The 18,862-nt window shown below is 39.9% G+C and overlaps 1 protein-coding gene across 1 annotated transcript; it reads right to left on the bottom strand.

The window, feature by feature from the left end:
- Nucleotides 1–7,800: 7,800 nt before the first annotated feature.
- LOC121479263 (protein FAM187B-like) lies at nt 7,801–8,517 on the bottom strand. The gene has a single exon (XM_041734734.1). It carries the CDS (start codon nt 8,515–8,517, stop codon nt 7,801–7,803), a length of 717 nt encoding a protein of 238 aa, XP_041590668.1.
- Between the last annotated feature and the right edge of the window lie 10,345 nt (nt 8,518–18,862).

Genomic DNA, 18,862 nt, shown 5'->3' with positions numbered 1-18,862 from the left:
GTCTGACAGGTCCACCCTCAACAACTGGGACCTATCAAGAATGCCTCAGGCTGCTTGGAAAACCACAAAGGCATAAGAGAAAACCAAGGACTAGAACACAGTTGAATGATAAAGGTTCATCTCCTACACAAGCCCATTTCCTCAAGACTGGGAGATGTAGCTGTTTCACCTAATACATAGAAATAATCACAGAAAATTTAACAAGATGTGGAAAGAGAAGAATTTGTTCCAAATGAAGGAAAAAGATAAAACTTCAGAAAAAAAAATAAAATGGAGATAATAATTTACCTGATAGACTAAGAGTTCAAAGTAATGGTCAGAAAGATACTCAGGAGAATGGATGAACACAGTGAGAACTTCATCCAAAAAAACTGATAAGTAAAATCCAAGAAAGTATCAAACAGAAGCCACAGAACTATAAAGAATGACTGAGCTGAAAATACACTAGAAGGTGGGGATCCCTGGGTGGCGCAGCGGTTTGGCGCCTGCCTTTGGCCCAGGGCGCGATCCTGGAGACCCGGGATCGAATCCCACGTCAGGCTCCCGGTGCATGGAGCCTGCTTCTCCTCTGCCTGTGTCTCTGCCTCTCTCTCTCTCTCTCTCTGTATGACTATCATAAATAAATAATAATAATAAATTTAAAAAAAAATTTAAAAAAAAATACACTAGAAGGGTTCAATAGCAGACTAGATGAAGCAGAAGAAAGGATCAGTGATCTGGAAGACAGGACAGTGGAACTTACACAAACAGAGCAGCAAAAGGAAAAAAGGATTTTAAAAAGTAAAGACAGTTTAAGGGACCTATAGGACAATATCAAGTGGAATAACATTCGCATGATAGGAGCCTCAGGAAGAAAAGAGAGAGAGAGAAGGGAGGAGAAAACTTATTTGAAGAAATAATGGCTGAAAACCTCCCTAAACTGGAGAAGAACACATATATCCAGATCCAGGAATCCCAGAGAGTTCTGAAAAAGATGAACCCAAAGAGATCGACAGTAAGACACAGAAGATGAGAAAGGAATCTAATCATAACACTAAAGAAAGTCATCAAACCACAAGGGAAGAGAACAACAGAATGAAAGAATAGAGAGGAGCTAAAAAATAGCCAGAAAACAATTAATACGATGGGAATAAGTATACATCTAACAATAATTACTTTAAATCATTAAATGAACTAAATTCTTCAGTCAAAAGACATAGGGGGCACCTGCCCGAGTGGCTCAGTTGGTTAAGCATCTGACTGTTGATTTCAGCTTAACGTTATGAGATCAAAACCTGTGTTGGGCACTGTGCTGGGCATGGAGCCTGCTTAAGATTCTCTCCCTCTCCTTCTACCCCACCTCTGCTCACAAGTATTCTCTCTCTCTCTCTCTGTCTCAAAAAAAAAAAAAGACATAGCATGGCTTCATGGATTTTAAAAAAGAAAGAAATCCAAATCCATTTATATGCTGCCTATAAGACTCACTTCAGATATAAAGTTACACACAAACTGAAAATGAGGGCATTAGAAAGAAAAAGATGCTTCATGAAGATGCAAATGAAAACAAACAAACAAAAGGCTGGCAGCCATACTTATATCAAACAAAACAGATTTTAATTTTTTTAATGATAGTCACAGAGAGAGAGAGAGAGAGGCAGAGACACAGGCAGAGGGAGAAGCAGGCTCCATCCCCCGGGAGCCTGATGTGGGACTCAATCCCGGGTCTCCAGAATTGCGCCCTGGGCCAAAGGCAGGCGCCAAACCGCTGCGCCTACCCAGGGATCCCCAAAACAGATTTTAAAATAAAGACTATGGTGCTTAGGTGGCTCAACTGGTTAAGCATCTGCCTTCAGCCCAGGTCATGATCCCAGGGTCCTGGGATCAAGCCCCGTGTCAGGCTCTGTGCTCTGTACGAAGACCACTTCTCTCTCTCCCTCTGCCTTCCCTATCCCCACCCCATTAGTGCTCTCTCTCAAATAAATAGATAATACCTTTTTTAAAAAGACTGCAGTAAAAGAGAAAGACAGGCATTACATAATGATAAAGAGTTCAATCCAACAAGATATAATATCTGTAAATATTAATGCACTCAACGTAGGAGCACCTAAATATGTAAAGCAAATATTAACAGGAGGATCTGACAGTAAAACAATAGTTCAGGACTTAAATATGCTATTTACATCAATGGATAGATCATCCAGACAGAAAAATCAATAAGGAAATATCAGCATTAAATGACAGATAGACAAGATGGACTTAATATATATATATATATATATATATATATATATATATATATATATATACAGAACATTCTACCCAAAGCAGCAGAATGTACATTCTTCTCAAATGCACATGGAATCTTCTCTAGGATAAATTATATATTAGGCCACAAAACAAATCTCAATAAATTAAAGAGAATTGAAATCATATCAAGCATCTTTTCCAACCATGATAGTATGAAATTAGAAAAATAATTACATGAAAAAAACTGGAAAAAATCACAAATATGTAGAGATTAAACCACATGCTACTAAACAATCAATGTGTTAATTCTTAATGAAGAAATGAATAAAAGGAGAAATAAAAATACCTTGATACAAATGAAAATGGAAATACAAAATATCAAAATCTAGGGGATATAGAAAAAGCAGTTCTAAGAGGGAAGTTCATAGTGATAACAGGTCTACCTCAAGAAACAAGGAAAATCTCAAATAAGCAATCTAACTTTACACCTAAAGAAACAAACAAACAAAAAAGAACAAGTGAAACCCAAAGTTAGTAGAAGGAGGGAAATAATAAAGATCAGGGCAGAAAGAAATGAAATGGAAACTAAAAAGACAGTGGAAAAGATCAGCATAACTAAAAGCTGGTTCTTTGGAAAGATCAAAATTGACAACCTTTAGCTAGACTCACTAAAAAAAGTGAAAAGGCTCAAATAAATAAAATCAGAAATGAAAGAGAAGTTACAACTGATAATCACAAAAATATAAAGGATCATGGCGCGCCTGTGGCATAGTCAGTTTATTGTCCAACTCTTGGTTTTGACTTAGGTCATGAACTTAGGGTCATGAGACCGAACCCCCTGTTGGGCTCCACACTCAGTGTGGCATCTGCTGGAGATCCTCTGTCCCTTTCCCTATGCCCCGCCCAGTCACACTTACTCTCTCTCTACAATAAATGAATAAATCATATATATATGATTTATATGTAAATATTTATATATTATAAATTAATATATAAAATATATATTTATAAAAATGTTATATATAAATATTTATATATTATATTATAAAAATATATACAATATAAAAATATATATATAATCATGACACTACTGTGAACAATTATATGCCAACAAATTGGACAACCAAGAAGAAAGAGGTAAATTTCTAGAAATATAAAATCTTCCAAGACTGAATTGTAAAGAAATAGAAAATCCAAAAAGACTGATTACTAGGATGGAGATTGAATCAGTAACCACCCCCCCCACACACACACACACAAAGTCCAGGACCAAAAAGTTTTGCTGGTGAATTCCATCAAACATTCAGAGAAGATTTAATACTTACCCTTTTCAAACTCTTCCAAAAATTCAAGGTGAGGGAATGTTTTCAAACTTATTTTAGGAGAAGAAAGAGAGGAGGGAGGAGAAGAGGATGAAGGAGGAGGAGGGGATGCCTGGGTGGCTCAGTGGTGGAGCATCTGTCTTAGGCTCAGGTCATGATCCCACCATCCCAGGATAGAGTCCCACATCAGGCTCCCTGCATGGAGCCGGCTTCTCCCTCTGCCTGTGTCTCTGCCTCTCTCTCTCTGTGTCTCTCATGAATAAATACATAAAACCTTAAAAAAAAAAAAAAGACAGAGGAGGAGAAGAAGAAATAGGAAAAGGAGGGAATGGAAGGGGGAAAGAGAGAAAGAAAAGGAAAAATTAAAGGCTAATATCCCTGATGAACACAGATGTAAAAATCCACAAGAAGATACTAGCAAATCAAATTCAACAATACATTAAAAGGATCATAAGATATGATCAAGTGAGATTTATTCCAGGGATGCAAAGATGATTCAACATCCACAAATCAAGCAATGCAATACATCACATTAACAAAATGAAGGATAAAAGTCATATGATTATCTCAGTAGATACAGGAAAAGCATTTGACATAATTCAACATCCATTTATAACAAAAATTCTTTTTTTTTTAGATTTTATTTATTTATTCATGAGAGACACAGAGAGGAAAGAGGCAGAGACACAGGCAGAGGGAGAAGCAGGCTCCATGCTGGGAGCCTGACATGGGACTTGATCTTGGGACTCCAGGATCAGGCCCTGGGCTGAAGGCGGTGCTAAACTGCTGAGCCACCCGGGCTGCCCTATAACAAAAATTCTTAAAGTGGGTATAGATGGAATGCACCCAACATAAAGACCACATACGACAAGCCCACAGTTAACATTATACTCAATGGTGACAAACTTAAAGCTTTTCTTCTAAGACCAGGAAAAAGACAAAGATGCCTACTCTCATCACTTGTATTCAACACTGTATTGGAAATCCTAGACAGAGCAATTAGACAAGAAAAAGAAATAAGACATCCAACTTAGAAAGAAGTAAAACTATCACTATTTGTGGACAATATGGTTTTATATATATAGAAAACTCTAAAGATTCCACCAAAAAACTGTTAAACAAATTCAGTAAAGTTGTAGGGTACAAAATCAATGTACAAAAATCAGCCGCCTTTCTATACATTAACTATTATTAGAGAAATTAAGAAAATGATTCCATTTACATTTGCATCAAAAAGAATAAAATAGGGATGTCTGGATGGCTCAGCAGTTCAGTGTCTGCCTTTGGCTCAGGTCGTGATTCTGGGGTCAGGGATTAAGTCCTCCATCAGATTCCCTGCGAGAAGCCTGCTTCTCCCTCTGCCTAAGTCTCTGCCTCTCTCTGTAACTCTCATGAATAAATAAATAAAATCTTAAAAAAAAAAAAGAATAAAATGTCTGGGAGTAAATTTAACCCATGAGATGAAAAACTTGTACACTGAAAACTATAAGTCACTAATGAAAGAAATTGAAGGAGACACCAATAATAGCAAGGTATTCTGTGCTTGTGGGTTGGAAGAATTAATATTATTAAAATGTCCATATTACTCAAAGTGATTTATAGATTCAAGGCGATCCTTATCAAAATTCTAATGACTTTTTTTTTTACAGAAATAGAAGAAATAATTCTAAAATTTGTGTGAAACTCCAAAGACCCCCCAAAACCAAAGCAATCTTGAGAAAGAACAAAGCTGGAGGCATCATATTCCCTGATTTCAAACTATATTACACAACCACAGTGATCAAAATAGTGTAGTATTGGCATAGCAGCAGACACACAGATCAACAGTACAGAGAGCTCAGAAATAAACTCACATGTAAATGGTCAATTAATTTATGACAAAGGATCAAGAATAAACAATGAGGAAAGGACAGCTTCTTTGATAAATTATGTTGGAAAACACTGGACAGCAACATGCAAAAGAATGAAGCTAAACCCCTATGTTGCACCAAACACAAAAATTACTCAAATGGCTTAAAGACTTAAATATAAGACCCGAAACCATAAAACTCCTAGAAGAAAATACAGGCAGTTAGTTCTGCAGTTAGTTTTTTGACATTGGCCTTGGCAACAAATCTTTGGATCTGATTCCAAAAGCAAGGCAACAAAAGTAAAAATAAACAAGTGGGACTGCATCAAGCTAAAATGCTTCTGCACAGCAAAGAAAACCATCAACAAGATGAAAAGGCAACATACTGATTAGGAGAAAATATTTGAAAATTATTTTTCCAATAAGGGGTTACTATTAAAAAAAAATAGAACTATCAGATGATCCAGCAGTTCCACCTCTGGGAACTTATCTGAAGAAAATGAAAACACTAATTTGAAAATATATAAAGGATATATGTACCCTTATGTTCACTGTAGAAGATACAGAGTCAATCTAAATGCCCATCAATGGATGAATGGTTAAAGAAGACGCGGTATACATACACATCATATCAGCCATTAAAAAAGAATGAAATTGGGACACCTGGTGGCTCAGTAGTTGAGCAACTAACTGCCTTCGGCTCAGGTCCTAATGCCTGGGCCCTGGGATCAAGTCCTGCATCAAGCTCCCTGCAGGGAACCTGCTTCTCCCTCTGCCTATGTCTCTGCCTCTCTCGGTGTCTCTCATGAATAAATAAATAAAATCTTTTTTTTTTTTTTTTTTTTAAAGAATGAGATCTTACCATTTGTGACACTATGGATGGAAGTTGAGGGCATTATGCTAGGTGAAATAAATCAGACAGAAAGACAAATACCAAATGACTTCACTTATACATGGAATCTAAAAAACTAAGCAAACAAAATAGATACGAAGAACAGATTGTTCGTTGCCAGAGGGGAGGATGGTTGAAGGGTGGGTAGAATGGGTGAAGGGAGTCAAGAGGTACAAACTTCCGGTTGGAAAATAAATAAATGGAGATGTAATGCATGTGGAGATGTAATGTGCAACATGGTAACAAAGGTCAATAATATTTTCTTGTATGTTTGAAAGTTTTTAAAAGAGTAAATCTTATTACAGGAAGAAAAATTTGTAACTTTGTATGGGGATGGATGGTAGCTAGACTTATTATGGTGATTATTTCACAGTGTATGGAAATACTGAATCATTACATTGTGCACCTGAAACTAATATAATGTCATATTTCAATTATACCTCTCTATATGTGGTGGGGATGTAAACTGAAATATGAGATTATATTAGCTTCAGGTGTACAATATAATGTAATGTAGATAATATAATAACATATTGTATTATAATAATATGTATTATATATTGTATGTGTGTGGTATATATAATACATATCTATGACTTGAATCAGATTTTAATATCAGATATATTAAAATTTTGTCAATAGTCAAAACACTGTTTACAACCTTGGATTATTTTATTTTATGTATTATTAAACCATGCATTATAAATCCATAAAAAAAACACAATTTGTAATGGCATGAAAAATCAAGTGCTTAGGAATAAATATAATAAAAATATATGTAAAATCTCTATATTAATAACTGTACATTATTGGGAGAAATTAAAGCCTAAATAATGGGAATATTTATGATGTTCATGGATTGGAAGTATGAATATTGTAATACATTAATTCTACCCAAATTTATTTTTAGATTCAATGAAGTCTCTATTAAAAAATGGGATTTTGCGGGGGGATAGAAACTATAAGCTGATTTCAAAATATTTATACAAAGGGCCAAGAATAATCAAGACAATCTTGAAGAACTAGTTAGAAAATCTATACTATCAGATATCATGACTTACTATAAAAGTAGAGTAATAAAAATATTGTGGCATTGGCGCAAGGATGGATTGACAAATTGAATTCATCAGAGTCCCATGAGACGACAAAAACCACACTAGTGAGGATGCTGGCAAGAGTATGGACCAAAGCGTCTTGGTGTCTAGGTTTTACATTTGGTCATTCCAAATATCAAGAGCTTATGAGGGCAGGGACTAAACCTTTTTGGTCACTACTGTGTCCCTAGTATCACCTGCCCAGGGCCTGACTCAGAAGGGACACAAGTACTTCCTACTGAATGAACATCTGGACAGGCCGGTGAAGAGACTCCTTTCTAGACAGACTGATGGTGAAGGCTTATGGGCTGGGAGACAGACCCTTCTTTTCCACTGGAAGGCAAACCCCTGCCCCCCAGGTGGGCACAGGAAACAGTCTAGGCGAGGGTCAAAGGCAGGGCTGATGCCCTGGTCCAGTCACCTGTAGATGGATGCCAAGGGGCAGGTAAGCCACATGTTGTTGGTCAACTTGCCCAATTGATAAATGTCAAAGATGAAGTATGGCTGGTCGATTTCCTTGACGTGGTTGCAGGGTACGAGACAGGCTTCCACCTGCAGCTCAGGCCGCATACGGCTGTATCGTGCCTTCTTGGTTCTCAGATAGAGCCAACAGGGCATGGGTTTTTCCAGGTGCTCCTTGACGTAGCAGTACCCCAAGCGTTTCCGCTCACCTGGCTCCCCACAGCGGTTACAGTCCTGCCAAGGCTCCCAGCGGGTGAAGATGAGTACGTGGCCACTCAGACCCAGAGTCTCATTCTGCAGGGGCTTTTGGCCCAGATCTTTGTGTGTAATGTGCAGGGTGCTGACATCCTGGAAGTCAATCTCATACTCTACCACAAGGGCACTGGCATTGTCCTGGCAGTGATAGAGGCCTGTCTGGGAGGGCTGAGGGTTGGTCAGTTGAAGGCTGCCCCCGGGCAGTTTTTTTACGTGAGGCATGGAGGAGAGCAGGAGGGGTTCTTCCCCCAAAATGGAAGAGAAGTACCAGAATGCCTTGGGATAGTCACACTGCAGGACAACATCATTGCCTGAGACTAGGGCCTGCTGGCAGAGACTCTTATAGGCACAGCTGATTAATGTGTAGGCCCACAGAGTGGGGAGAGAAAGGCTAAGCAGCCACAGGGTGGCCAACATGGTAGCCTGAGACTACAAAAGGATGCTGGGAACCACCCTGGGCATTGTGAAGTCACCCACAGAACTCAGACATCAGCCCTGAGTGGAATGAAACTTGGTCCTGCTGCACTTTCAGGAGTACGCAGACCTCACTGGTCTGTACCATTTCTAAAATCAACTGAGGAAACACTGCCAGGACCTCTCGTCTTGTAAACTGGAAGGACTGCTCAATTAGCAGAGCACCAGATCAGCTCATTGAGGAGGGGTGGGGGGTGCTTTCTAAATCTTTGTTCCCTGAGGCTCATGTCTCTACTTACTCTCCAGAGACGTTTCTCCTTTTCCATGACTATCCTTCGCTATGCCTGAGGTGGCATTGAAAGATGTGCCCTCCTTCCCACATGAGCAGTTTCCCCCTTCTGCCTATGTCTCTGCCTCTCTCTGTGTCTTTCATGGATAAATAAATAAAATCTTTAAAAAAAAAAAAAGTATCTTGGGCAACAATCATCATCCTGATGCTTTCTTTTTTTTTTTTTTTTTAAGATTTTATCTATTTATGCATGAGAGACACACAGAGAGAGAGGCAGAGACACAAGCAGAGGGAGAAGCAGCGGTTTAGCCCCGCCTACAGCCTAGGGCATGATCCTGGAGACCCTAGATCGAGTCCCACATCAGGCTCTCTGCGTGGTGCCTGCTTCTCCCTCTGCCTGTGTCTCTGCCTCTCTCTGTGTGTGTCTCTATGAATAAATAAATAAATAATCGTTAAAAAAAGATTTTATCTATTTATGCATGAAAGACACAGAGAGAGAGAGGCAGAGACACAGGCAGAGGGAGAAGCAGGTTCCATGCAGGGATCCCGACATGGCACTAGATCCCTGCTCCCTAGGAGCAGGCCCTGGGCTGAAGGTGGCACTAAACCGCTGAGCCACTGGGGCCGCCCAGTCCTGATGCCTTCAAATAAATTTTCTTGTTCCCTTTGCTTTGTGTCAAAGCCAATGCCATGTATTTTTATGTTTGGTTACAGAAGCACCTCATTCCTGATACTCCTTTCTGCATCACTCGAGATAGTCTATTTGCTTCTATAGTAAACTTATCTCAAATCTCAGTGACATAAAAACAAAGGTTTACTCCTCCACTCAAGTTCCATGTCCAGTGTGGGTAGGGACCGAGGATAATGGAACAAAGCCACCTCAAACATTTCTAGTTTCATGTCAGAGGAGGAAGAAAGAGAGCTTTGTAAGATTTCAAGTCTACAATTAAATGCTCTGGTCTTAAATGATACCTGTCACTTGCTCACAAGCCACTGACCAGGAACAGTTACATAGCACCACCAATCCACCAGCCCAACAAACAAATGGAATTCTGCTATGCCCAAAAAACATTTGGCAAAAGGAAGTCAGTAATGATTACTGCATTTGATGTTTACTTAAGGAGTGTTCTTTTACATTGCAAAGTTAAAATATTTTCCAAAATCATCCCATCAGATGTCCTAAGGTTTCACTGGGAAGGATTAAGTGCCACGTGCAGACCCAAACCAATCCCTGAGAAAAAATAGAATTTTTATGATAGGCTTAAGACAATCAGATTTTGTTCTCTAGGACTGGGGAAATATAACCTTCTCTGACTACAGAAGTCATTGAAGACAAAATCAGGGCTTTGTATATAGGAGAGATATAGAAGAGAATCCTTACTTGATGGGAGTAATTCTACACTATCTAGAAGATGAGAAGAATGCAGCAAAGCTAAAGTAGCAGCCACTCATATGACCTGGGAGAGGATGACATTTGGTATTTTGTGGCTTGGACAATGTTTCTGTCTTATCTTTTCAGATATGATTATAGATCTCATTTTTGTCTTGATCCATCATTGTCACAGGGAGGTTTTGTGTGATGTTGGTGTTCTGTGGAATTATTATGTTTGACAGTATACCATAACCTAGGCCAGGTTAACAACAGTTATTAGTGTCAGGCCAGCTCCCACACCAGAGGCTGCTTTTTTCTCTTTCTCACACATTTCAAGAACAGCAGTGAAGTCTCTTCCTGCACTGAAAGGCTGATCAAATGGCTTTCTTCTTTGGGAACCTGTTTCTTCATTTTTAAAATAGGGATTTTAATGGTACTGGCTACAAAGGGCACTTATGAAGATTTGATGAGATCCTGTAAATAAAGGGCTCAGCCAGTGTTGTTATTGGGGAATGCACAATAAGGACCTTGTCCTCTATATATCAGGGTTCTATATTCTGATTGCAGATTACTACTTCTGATCACAAAAGTGCAGACACAGCAGCAGGCCACCATTGTTTCGACCTTCATTGGCTGAAGCAGCTTCCTGGAGATTTAAAGGGACAGCCTCAGGGTTTTTCTCCCCTTTCCCGTCTTTGGAAGCCAGACATTTAGGGATTAGGACATTTGTAAGCAACAATACATACATAATGTAGGGGAATTTAGAAAGTCATTGCATAAGCCCAGAGAAAAATGCAAACTCAGAAGAGATCTGAGATGACCCTAAACTTTCACCTCAGGCTGATCCCCAGCACAGAGATACCCTATAACAACAACAACTGCTAGCAAGCATGGGAAGAGGGGGAATATGATTTCCAGAGTTACCACATTATAAGATTGAAATGTCTGTGTTCTTTCTTTCTTTCTTTCTTTCTTTCTTTCTTTCTTTCTTTCTTTTTTTTTAAGATTTTGTTTATTTATTCATGAGAGACACAGAGAGGGGCAGAGACATAGGCAGAGGGAGAAGCAGGCTCACTGTGGGGATCCTGATGTGGGCCTTGATCCCAGGACCCCTGGATCATGACCTGATTCAAAGGCAGATGCTCAACCACTGAGTCACTCACGTGCCCCTGAATGTCTGTTTTCAACAAAAAAAAAAAATCATAAGGCATAGAGAAACAGAAAAGTGGGGCCAATTCAAAGCAAAAAAATATCCCCAAAGAAGCCCAAGTGGTAGACATACTAGACAAAGACTTAAATGACAGTCTTAAAATGCTCAAGGAACTTGAGAAGATATGGTGAAAGACGGAAAATCATGTATGAACAGAATGAAAATATCAATAGAGACATAGAAAATATTAAAAAAAAAAAAGAATCAAAAAGGAATCCCAGAGCTGAAAAATACAATTACTAAGATAAAAAATTCATTCAAGGAGTTCAGAACAGATGTGAGAGGCAGAAGACACAATTAGTGAACTTGAAGATAGGATAACTGAAAGTATCGAGTATGAGGAACAGAAGGAAAAAAGATTGAAGAAGAGTGAGCAGAACCTAATGACCTATGGAGCATGATCATGCAGACCAACATACATACTGCTAGAGTCCCAGAAGAAGAATAGAGAGAAAGCTGCTACAAAATTACATTTGAAGAAATATTGGCCAGAAACCTCCCAAATTTTAGAAAGACATGAATCTACAAATCAACTGAACTTCTATAGAATTAATCCCTAAAGATCCACACCAAGACATATTGTAATCAAACTGGTAAAAGCCAAAAAAGAAAAAGACCATCTTGAAAGCAAGAGAGAAGCAACTGTCACATAGAGGGGCCCCCAGTAAGAGTTTTAGCTGATTCCTTATCAGAAATCCTGGAGGCCAGAAGGCAATTGGTTGGAATTTTCAAAGTGCTGAAAGAAAAAACAATTTTTTATTTTTATTTTTTATTTTTTAATTTTTATTTATTTATGATAGTCACAGAGAGATAGAGAGAGAGGCAGAGACACAGGCAGAGGGAGAAGCAGGCTCCATGCACCGGGAGCCCGACGTGGGATTCGATCCCGGGTCTCCAGGATCGCGCCCTGGGCCAAAGGCAGGCGCCAAACCGCTGCGCCACCCAGGGATCCCGAAAAAACAATTTTTTAAAAAGATTTTATTTATTTATTCATGAGAGACACACAGAGAGAGGCAGAGGCACAGAGAGAGGGAGAAGCAGGCTCCCCACAAGGAGCCCGATGTGGGACTCGATCCCAGAACCCAGGATCACTCCCTGAGCCAAAGGCAATGCTCAACCACTGAGCCACCCAGGCATCCTGCAAAAACAATTTTCAGCCAGGAATTCTATAACTAGCAAAAGTGTCCTTCAACAATGAGGGGAAAATTAACATGCCCAGATAAGGAAAAGCTGAGAGAGTTAGTTGCCATTAGACCTGCCTTGAAGAAAATGACAAAGGGAGCCCTCCTGATTGAAATGAAAGCCATCAGAAGAAATAAAGATCTCCAGCAGAGGTAAATACATAGATAATTGTAATTATAAAAGCTAGTATTGTTGTATTAAAATCCACTTTTAATTGCCTACATGACTTACAAGAAAATCCATAAAAATAATTATTAAGTCTTTGCTATTGGGAAAACATCATATAAATATGTAATTTGAGACACAGTAACAGCAAGGAGGTGATAGAGACCTATAGGTACAGAGATTTTATATGATATTTTATAGTTAAGCTGGTATAAATTCAAATAGAAATGTTATCACTTTAGGGGGTTTTATATGTAATGTAATTTGCAGGGTTACCACAAAGAAAATCACCATAGAATATATACAATGGGAAAGGAGAAGGGAATCAGAACATTTTATATAAAAACATTAAACACAAAAGAAGGCAATAATGGTGTAAATGAGGGGCAGAAAAAGCTATAAGGCATACAGAAAATAAACAGTAAAGTGGCAAAAATAAGTTTCTCCTTATCCATAATTTATTTAAATCAAAAGACAGAGATTGGCAGAATAGATAAAGAAAACATGATCCAACTATAGGCTGTCTACAAGAGACTCACTTTAGATTCAAAGACACAAATAAGTTGAAAGTGAAAATATAGAAAAGGATATTCCATGCAAATAGTAACCAAAGAGAGTTGGAATGGCTATGCTAATATCACACAAAATAGATTTTGAATTGAAATATGTTTCAGGGGATGCCTGGGTGGCTCAGCGGTTGAGTATCTGCTTTTGGCTTAGGACGTGATACTGGAGGATCACATCCTGCATTGGGCTCCTGCGGGGAGCCTGCTTCTCCTCCCTCTGCCTATGTCTCTGCCTCTCTTTGTGTCTCTCATGAATAAATAAATAAAATCTTAAAAAAAAAAAAGAAATATGATTCAAGAGGCAAAGAAGAGTATTTATTTATTTATTTTTAAGATTTTACTTATTCATGAGAGACAGAGACACACACACACAGAGAGAGAGAGAGACAGAGACAGAGACAGAGGCAGAGATACAGGCAGAGGGGGAAGCATGCTCCACGCAGGGAGCCCGATGTGGGACTTGATCCCGGGTCTCCAGGATCAGGCCCTGGGCTGAAGGCAGCCCTAAACCGCTGAGCCACCCGGGATGCCCAAGAACAGTATTTATTAATAAAAGTTTCAACACAGCAAGATGCTATACCCCATACATTTATACACCTAATAACAGACCCTCAAAATATGAAGCAAATGTGGACAGAGTTGCACAGAGAAATAGATAGGTCTATAGCTATAGTTGGAGACTTCAATATTCCACTTTCAATAATGGATAGAACAAACAGGTAATAAGTAAGGAAATAAAAGACTTGAACAACACAATAAATTGACTCTTCCTGACATACATATACAGAAAACTCTACCCGACAATAAAATACAAGTGCACATGAGATGTTTTCCAGGATATATCATGTGTTAGGCCACCAACTATGTCTTGGGAGAAAAATCAGATATCATACAAACTATCTTCTCTGATCACAATGTGATTAAAAAAGAAGTTAATAACAGAAAGAAAAATAGAAAATTTACAACTGTGGAAATTAAACAAACAATAAGTCAAAAAAGAAGTCACAAGGGAAATTAGAAAATACTTAGAAATGGAAATGTAACAAGCTCAAACTGTGGCATTGCTCAGAGAGAAATTTATAGATTTTAATGCATATATTAAAAAAAACCCTCAAATTAGTAATTTGACTTTATACCTTAAAGAACTAGAAAAAGAAGAGCCAACTACATTCACAACTAGCAGAAGGAAGGAAATAACAAAGAGCAGACCAGAGACAAATAAAATAGAGAATGGGGGGGGGGAGGGAAAGAAATTGACAAGCCTTTGGCTAGACTGACAAAGAACAAAAGACAGAAGACACAACTAACTAAAATCAGAAATGAGAGTGGGCACATTACTACTGACCCTACAGAAATAAAAAGGATTACAAGAGAATACTAGGCACAACTATATGCCAAGAAATTAGATAATCTAGAAGAAATGGACATATTCCTTGAAACATACATTTACCTAAACTAACTCAAAAAGAAATAGAAAATCTCAACAGATCTATAATAAGTAAAGAGATTGAAAAAGTAATTAAAAATCTTCCAGCAAAGAAAAGCCCAGAAACAGATGATTTCACAGATTAACCAATAATTTAAAGAAAAATTAACACCAACCCTTCCCAAATTCTTCCAAAAAATTGCAAAGGGGGTAACACTTCCTAACTGATTCTATGTAGCCAGAACTACCTTGATACCAAAGCCAGATAAACACATCAGATGAAAAGAAAATTGCAGACCAATGTCCCTTACGAATATAGATGCAAAAATCAACAAAATTTTAGCAATGCAAATCCAACAGCATATTAAAAGATTATTCACCATGACCAAGTGGAATTTATCTAAGAATGTAAAGAGTGGTTCGAAATAAGAAAACTAATCAAAGTAATACATCACATTAGTAGAATTAAAGGAAAAGAGGGAAACCTAGGTGACTCAGTTGATTAAGCATCTGCCTTCAGCTTAGGTCATGATCTTGGGATCCTGGGACTGAGCCCAGCCCTGAGTTGGGCTCCCTGCTTGGTGGGAGAATCTGCTTCTCCCTCTCCCTCTCCCTGACACCCCACCCCTACTCATGTGCTCACTCTCTCTCTCAAATAAATAAATAAAATCTTTTTTAAACATTTAAAAATAAAAAGTTTTTTAAAAAGAATGAAAGGGAAAGAAACATGATTATCTCAATTGATGGAGAAAAGGCATTTGACAAAATCCAACATCCTTTACTGATAAAAACTCTTCAAAAACCAAGAATAGAGGGAAAATTCTCAATCTGATAAAGGGTATTATTGGAAATCCACAGCTAACATCATAGTCAATGTGAAGGACTGAATACTTTCCTTCTAAGGTCAGGAACAAGACAAGGATGCCTACTTTCACTGCTGTTATTCAACACTACTAAGAATCCTAGCACAGCAATCAGACAAGAAAAAGAAGTAAAAAGCATCCAAACTGGAGAGAGGTAAAATTATCCCTATTCACAGATGACATGATCCGATATAGAGAAAGTCTAAGAGAAACCACAAGAAAGCCACTAAAAATCAATAAATGAATTCAGTAAGCTTGCAAGGTATAAGAGCAACACACAAAAAAATCAGTTGTGTTTCTACACAATAGTATCAAACAATCCAAAGAGGAAATAAAGAAAACAATTCCCTTTAAAATAACATCTAAAATTTTAAATACTTAGCAATAAATCTCATCAAGGAGGTGAAAGACTTGCAAGCTGAAACTACAAAAGACTGCTGGGAGAAATGAAAATATCTTAATCTAAATAGATGGAAAGACATTCACCGTTCATAGATAGGAAGACTTAACATGTTAACAAAACTCAAAGTGCTATAGAGATTCAACACAATGCTTATCAAAATTCCAATAGCCTATTTCAAAGAAATAGAAACAAATCTTCAAATTCGTATGGAATTGCATTTAACCCTCAAATAGCCAAAGCAATCTTGGGGAAAAAAAAGAATAAAGTCGGGACTCATACTACAAAACTTAATACAAACTACAGTAATTGAAACAGTATGGTGCTGTCATAAAGGCAGCTATACAGACCAATGGAATAGAACAGGGAACCCAGAAATAAATCCTCATCTATATGGTCAGTTGAGTTTTGACAAAGGTACCAAGATCATTCAATGTTTAAAGAATAGCTTTTTCAACAAATGGTGATGGGAAGACTGGATGATGACACGCAAAAGAATGAAGTTGGACCCTTACCTTATACCATATGCAAAAATTAACTCAAAATGTATCAAAGACCTGACTTAAGAGCTGAAACTGTAAAACTCTTAGAAGACAATTTTGGAGAAAATCTTCATGACCTTGGATTTGGCAACAATTTTGAGGATATGACAAAAAGTACAAGCAACAAAAGAAAAAATAGGTAAACTGAACTTCATCCAATTAAGAACCTTTGTAAGAACAAATACTATTAAGAAAGTGAAAAGAGGGGCACCTGGGTGGCTCAGTCAGTTAAGCATTCACCTCTTGATCTCAGCTCAGGTCTCGAGCTCACAGTCATGAGGCCAAGCCCCATGCCTGGTTCACACTAGGTGTGGAGCTGACTTAAAAAAAAAAAAAAAGTGAAAAGACAACCTTCAGAATGGGAAAAATATTCACACGTTATATATATGACAAGGGATTCATATTCAGAATAGAAAAAGAATTGCAACTCCATAATGACAACAACAAACAGCCTAATTCAAAAATGGGCAAAGATTTGAATAGACATTTCTCCAAAGATATACAAGTGGCCAATAAGTACGTGAAAAGGTGCTCAACACCATTAGTCATTAAGGACATGCAAATAAAAACTGTGATAAGATGCTACCTCACACCGACTAAAATGGCTATAATCAAGGAGATGGGAAATGATAAATGTCAGGGAGGATGTGGAAAGATTGGAACCGTCCTGTGCTGCTGGTGGCGGTGTAAAAGGCGCAGCTTTGGATGTGGAAAACAGTTTGGAAGTCACTCAAGATTAAAACCCACCCTATGACCTAGCAATCCCATTCCTAGATATAGGTTCTAACGCACTGAAAGCAGCTATCTGTACACCAACGTTCACCGCATTATTTACAACAACTAAAAGGTGGAAACAAGCGTCTAACAATAGATAAACGGATACACAAAACGTGGCATATACATACAATGAAATGCTCTGCAGCCAGAAAATGGAAGGAAATTTTCATTGTCATATATCCTACCACGTGCGTGGGCCTCAAAAACACTATGCTTTGTGAATAAGCCAGACGTAACCAATGTATGATCCCACTCGTATGAGGCACTCAGAATAGACAATTTGATAAAGAAAGTCGAAAAGAGGTTACCAGGGGCTCGGGGCAGGTAAAATTGAGGAGTTTTTGTTAAATTGATGCAGAGTTTATACTGGGGACGAGGAGGTAACGCTGTGAATGTAATGAACTGTTCATTTAAAAATGGCTAATATAAGTATTACGGTGTATATTTCATTATTTTTATTTTTTTTAAAGATTTTATTTATTTATTCATGACAGATACAGACAGAGAGGCAGAGACACAGGCAGAGGGAGAAGCAGGCGCCACGCAGGGAGCCCGACGCGGGACTCGATCCCGGGTCTCCAGGCTGCAGGCGGCGCTAAACCGCCGGGCCCCCGGGGCTGCCCACGGTGTATACTTTACCAAGCATGCACAAAACAGTTAAAAGGCGCGGGAGGGACGTGAAAGGGTTGAGAATTTTTGTAAGAAATGACCTTTCGGTAACATCAGCTGCACCTTTTCCGTCCCCCCCCCGCCCCCGGCTTGCCGTCTCCCTGCGGGTCTCTCCCAGAAAGCGCCCTAGGGTTTCCCAGGAGGCGCTTCCCCCAGCCGCCTTCGGGGGGCAGAAGAGGCGCGCTGAACGCCCCGCTCTTGGGGTGCCTCGACGCGCCCCACCCTGGGGCGCAGGTGGCCCAGTCCCCGGCAATCCTTAAGCGCAAACCCATCCCTGGTTCCGCGCCTCCGCTCGGCCCCTTTAAGAGCCGGAGCGTCCGGAGCCGGGGATGCCCGGGGCTGCACCGCGACTCCGCCACCGGGAGGGGGGCGGGGCGCAAAACTTCCGAAAGAGAATTCCAACTTTTCCCGGGCCCGGTTCCCCTCGAGCGTCCCTAAGAGGGCAGAGCTTCCAATCCAGAAGTTTCCAAGTGGAAGGCGCAGGGGCGCCCCGCGCCTCCGCTCCCCGCGCCCGCCGAGCCGCGCCCCTCCCCGCGGGGTGTACCTAGGCGGGACCATCGTCAGCCGGGAGGGGGGTGTGGGCAGAGCGGGAACAGGTGCAGCCAGAGACCCGCCCCCGTCGACAGGTGAATCACCCGGGCGGAGCCTCGGGCCTCGCGAGCTACACCCCGCTCGGCTCCGCCCGGGCAGGACAGGGCGGGCCAGCAGCCCCCGTGTGCAGGCGCCCTCCCGGCGGGCTGGTCACTTGGTTCCGACCCTCGGGGGCCGGGGCGCACCTGGGTCAGCCCACTTCCGGGGAGGGAGGCGGAGGAGCCCCTCCCCGCCGCCCACCCCCGGGCCCAGCCCTGCGCGCTCGCCCCGTGCACCTGGGCCGATCCATTCCCCCG

This window comes from Vulpes lagopus, chromosome 2 (genome assembly GCF_018345385.1).
Source record: "Vulpes lagopus strain Blue_001 chromosome 2, ASM1834538v1, whole genome shotgun sequence".
Classification (NCBI taxonomy): domain Eukaryota; kingdom Metazoa; phylum Chordata; class Mammalia; order Carnivora; family Canidae; genus Vulpes; species Vulpes lagopus.
Note: the sequence above shows the minus strand (reverse complement) of the source record. Positions and strands in the feature narration are given on the sequence as shown.

Coding starts and splice junctions, on each gene's coding strand:
- LOC121479263 (XM_041734734.1), bottom strand. CDS start 8,517: ATGTTGGCCACCCTGTGGCTGCTTAGCCTTTCTCTCCCCACTCTGTGG.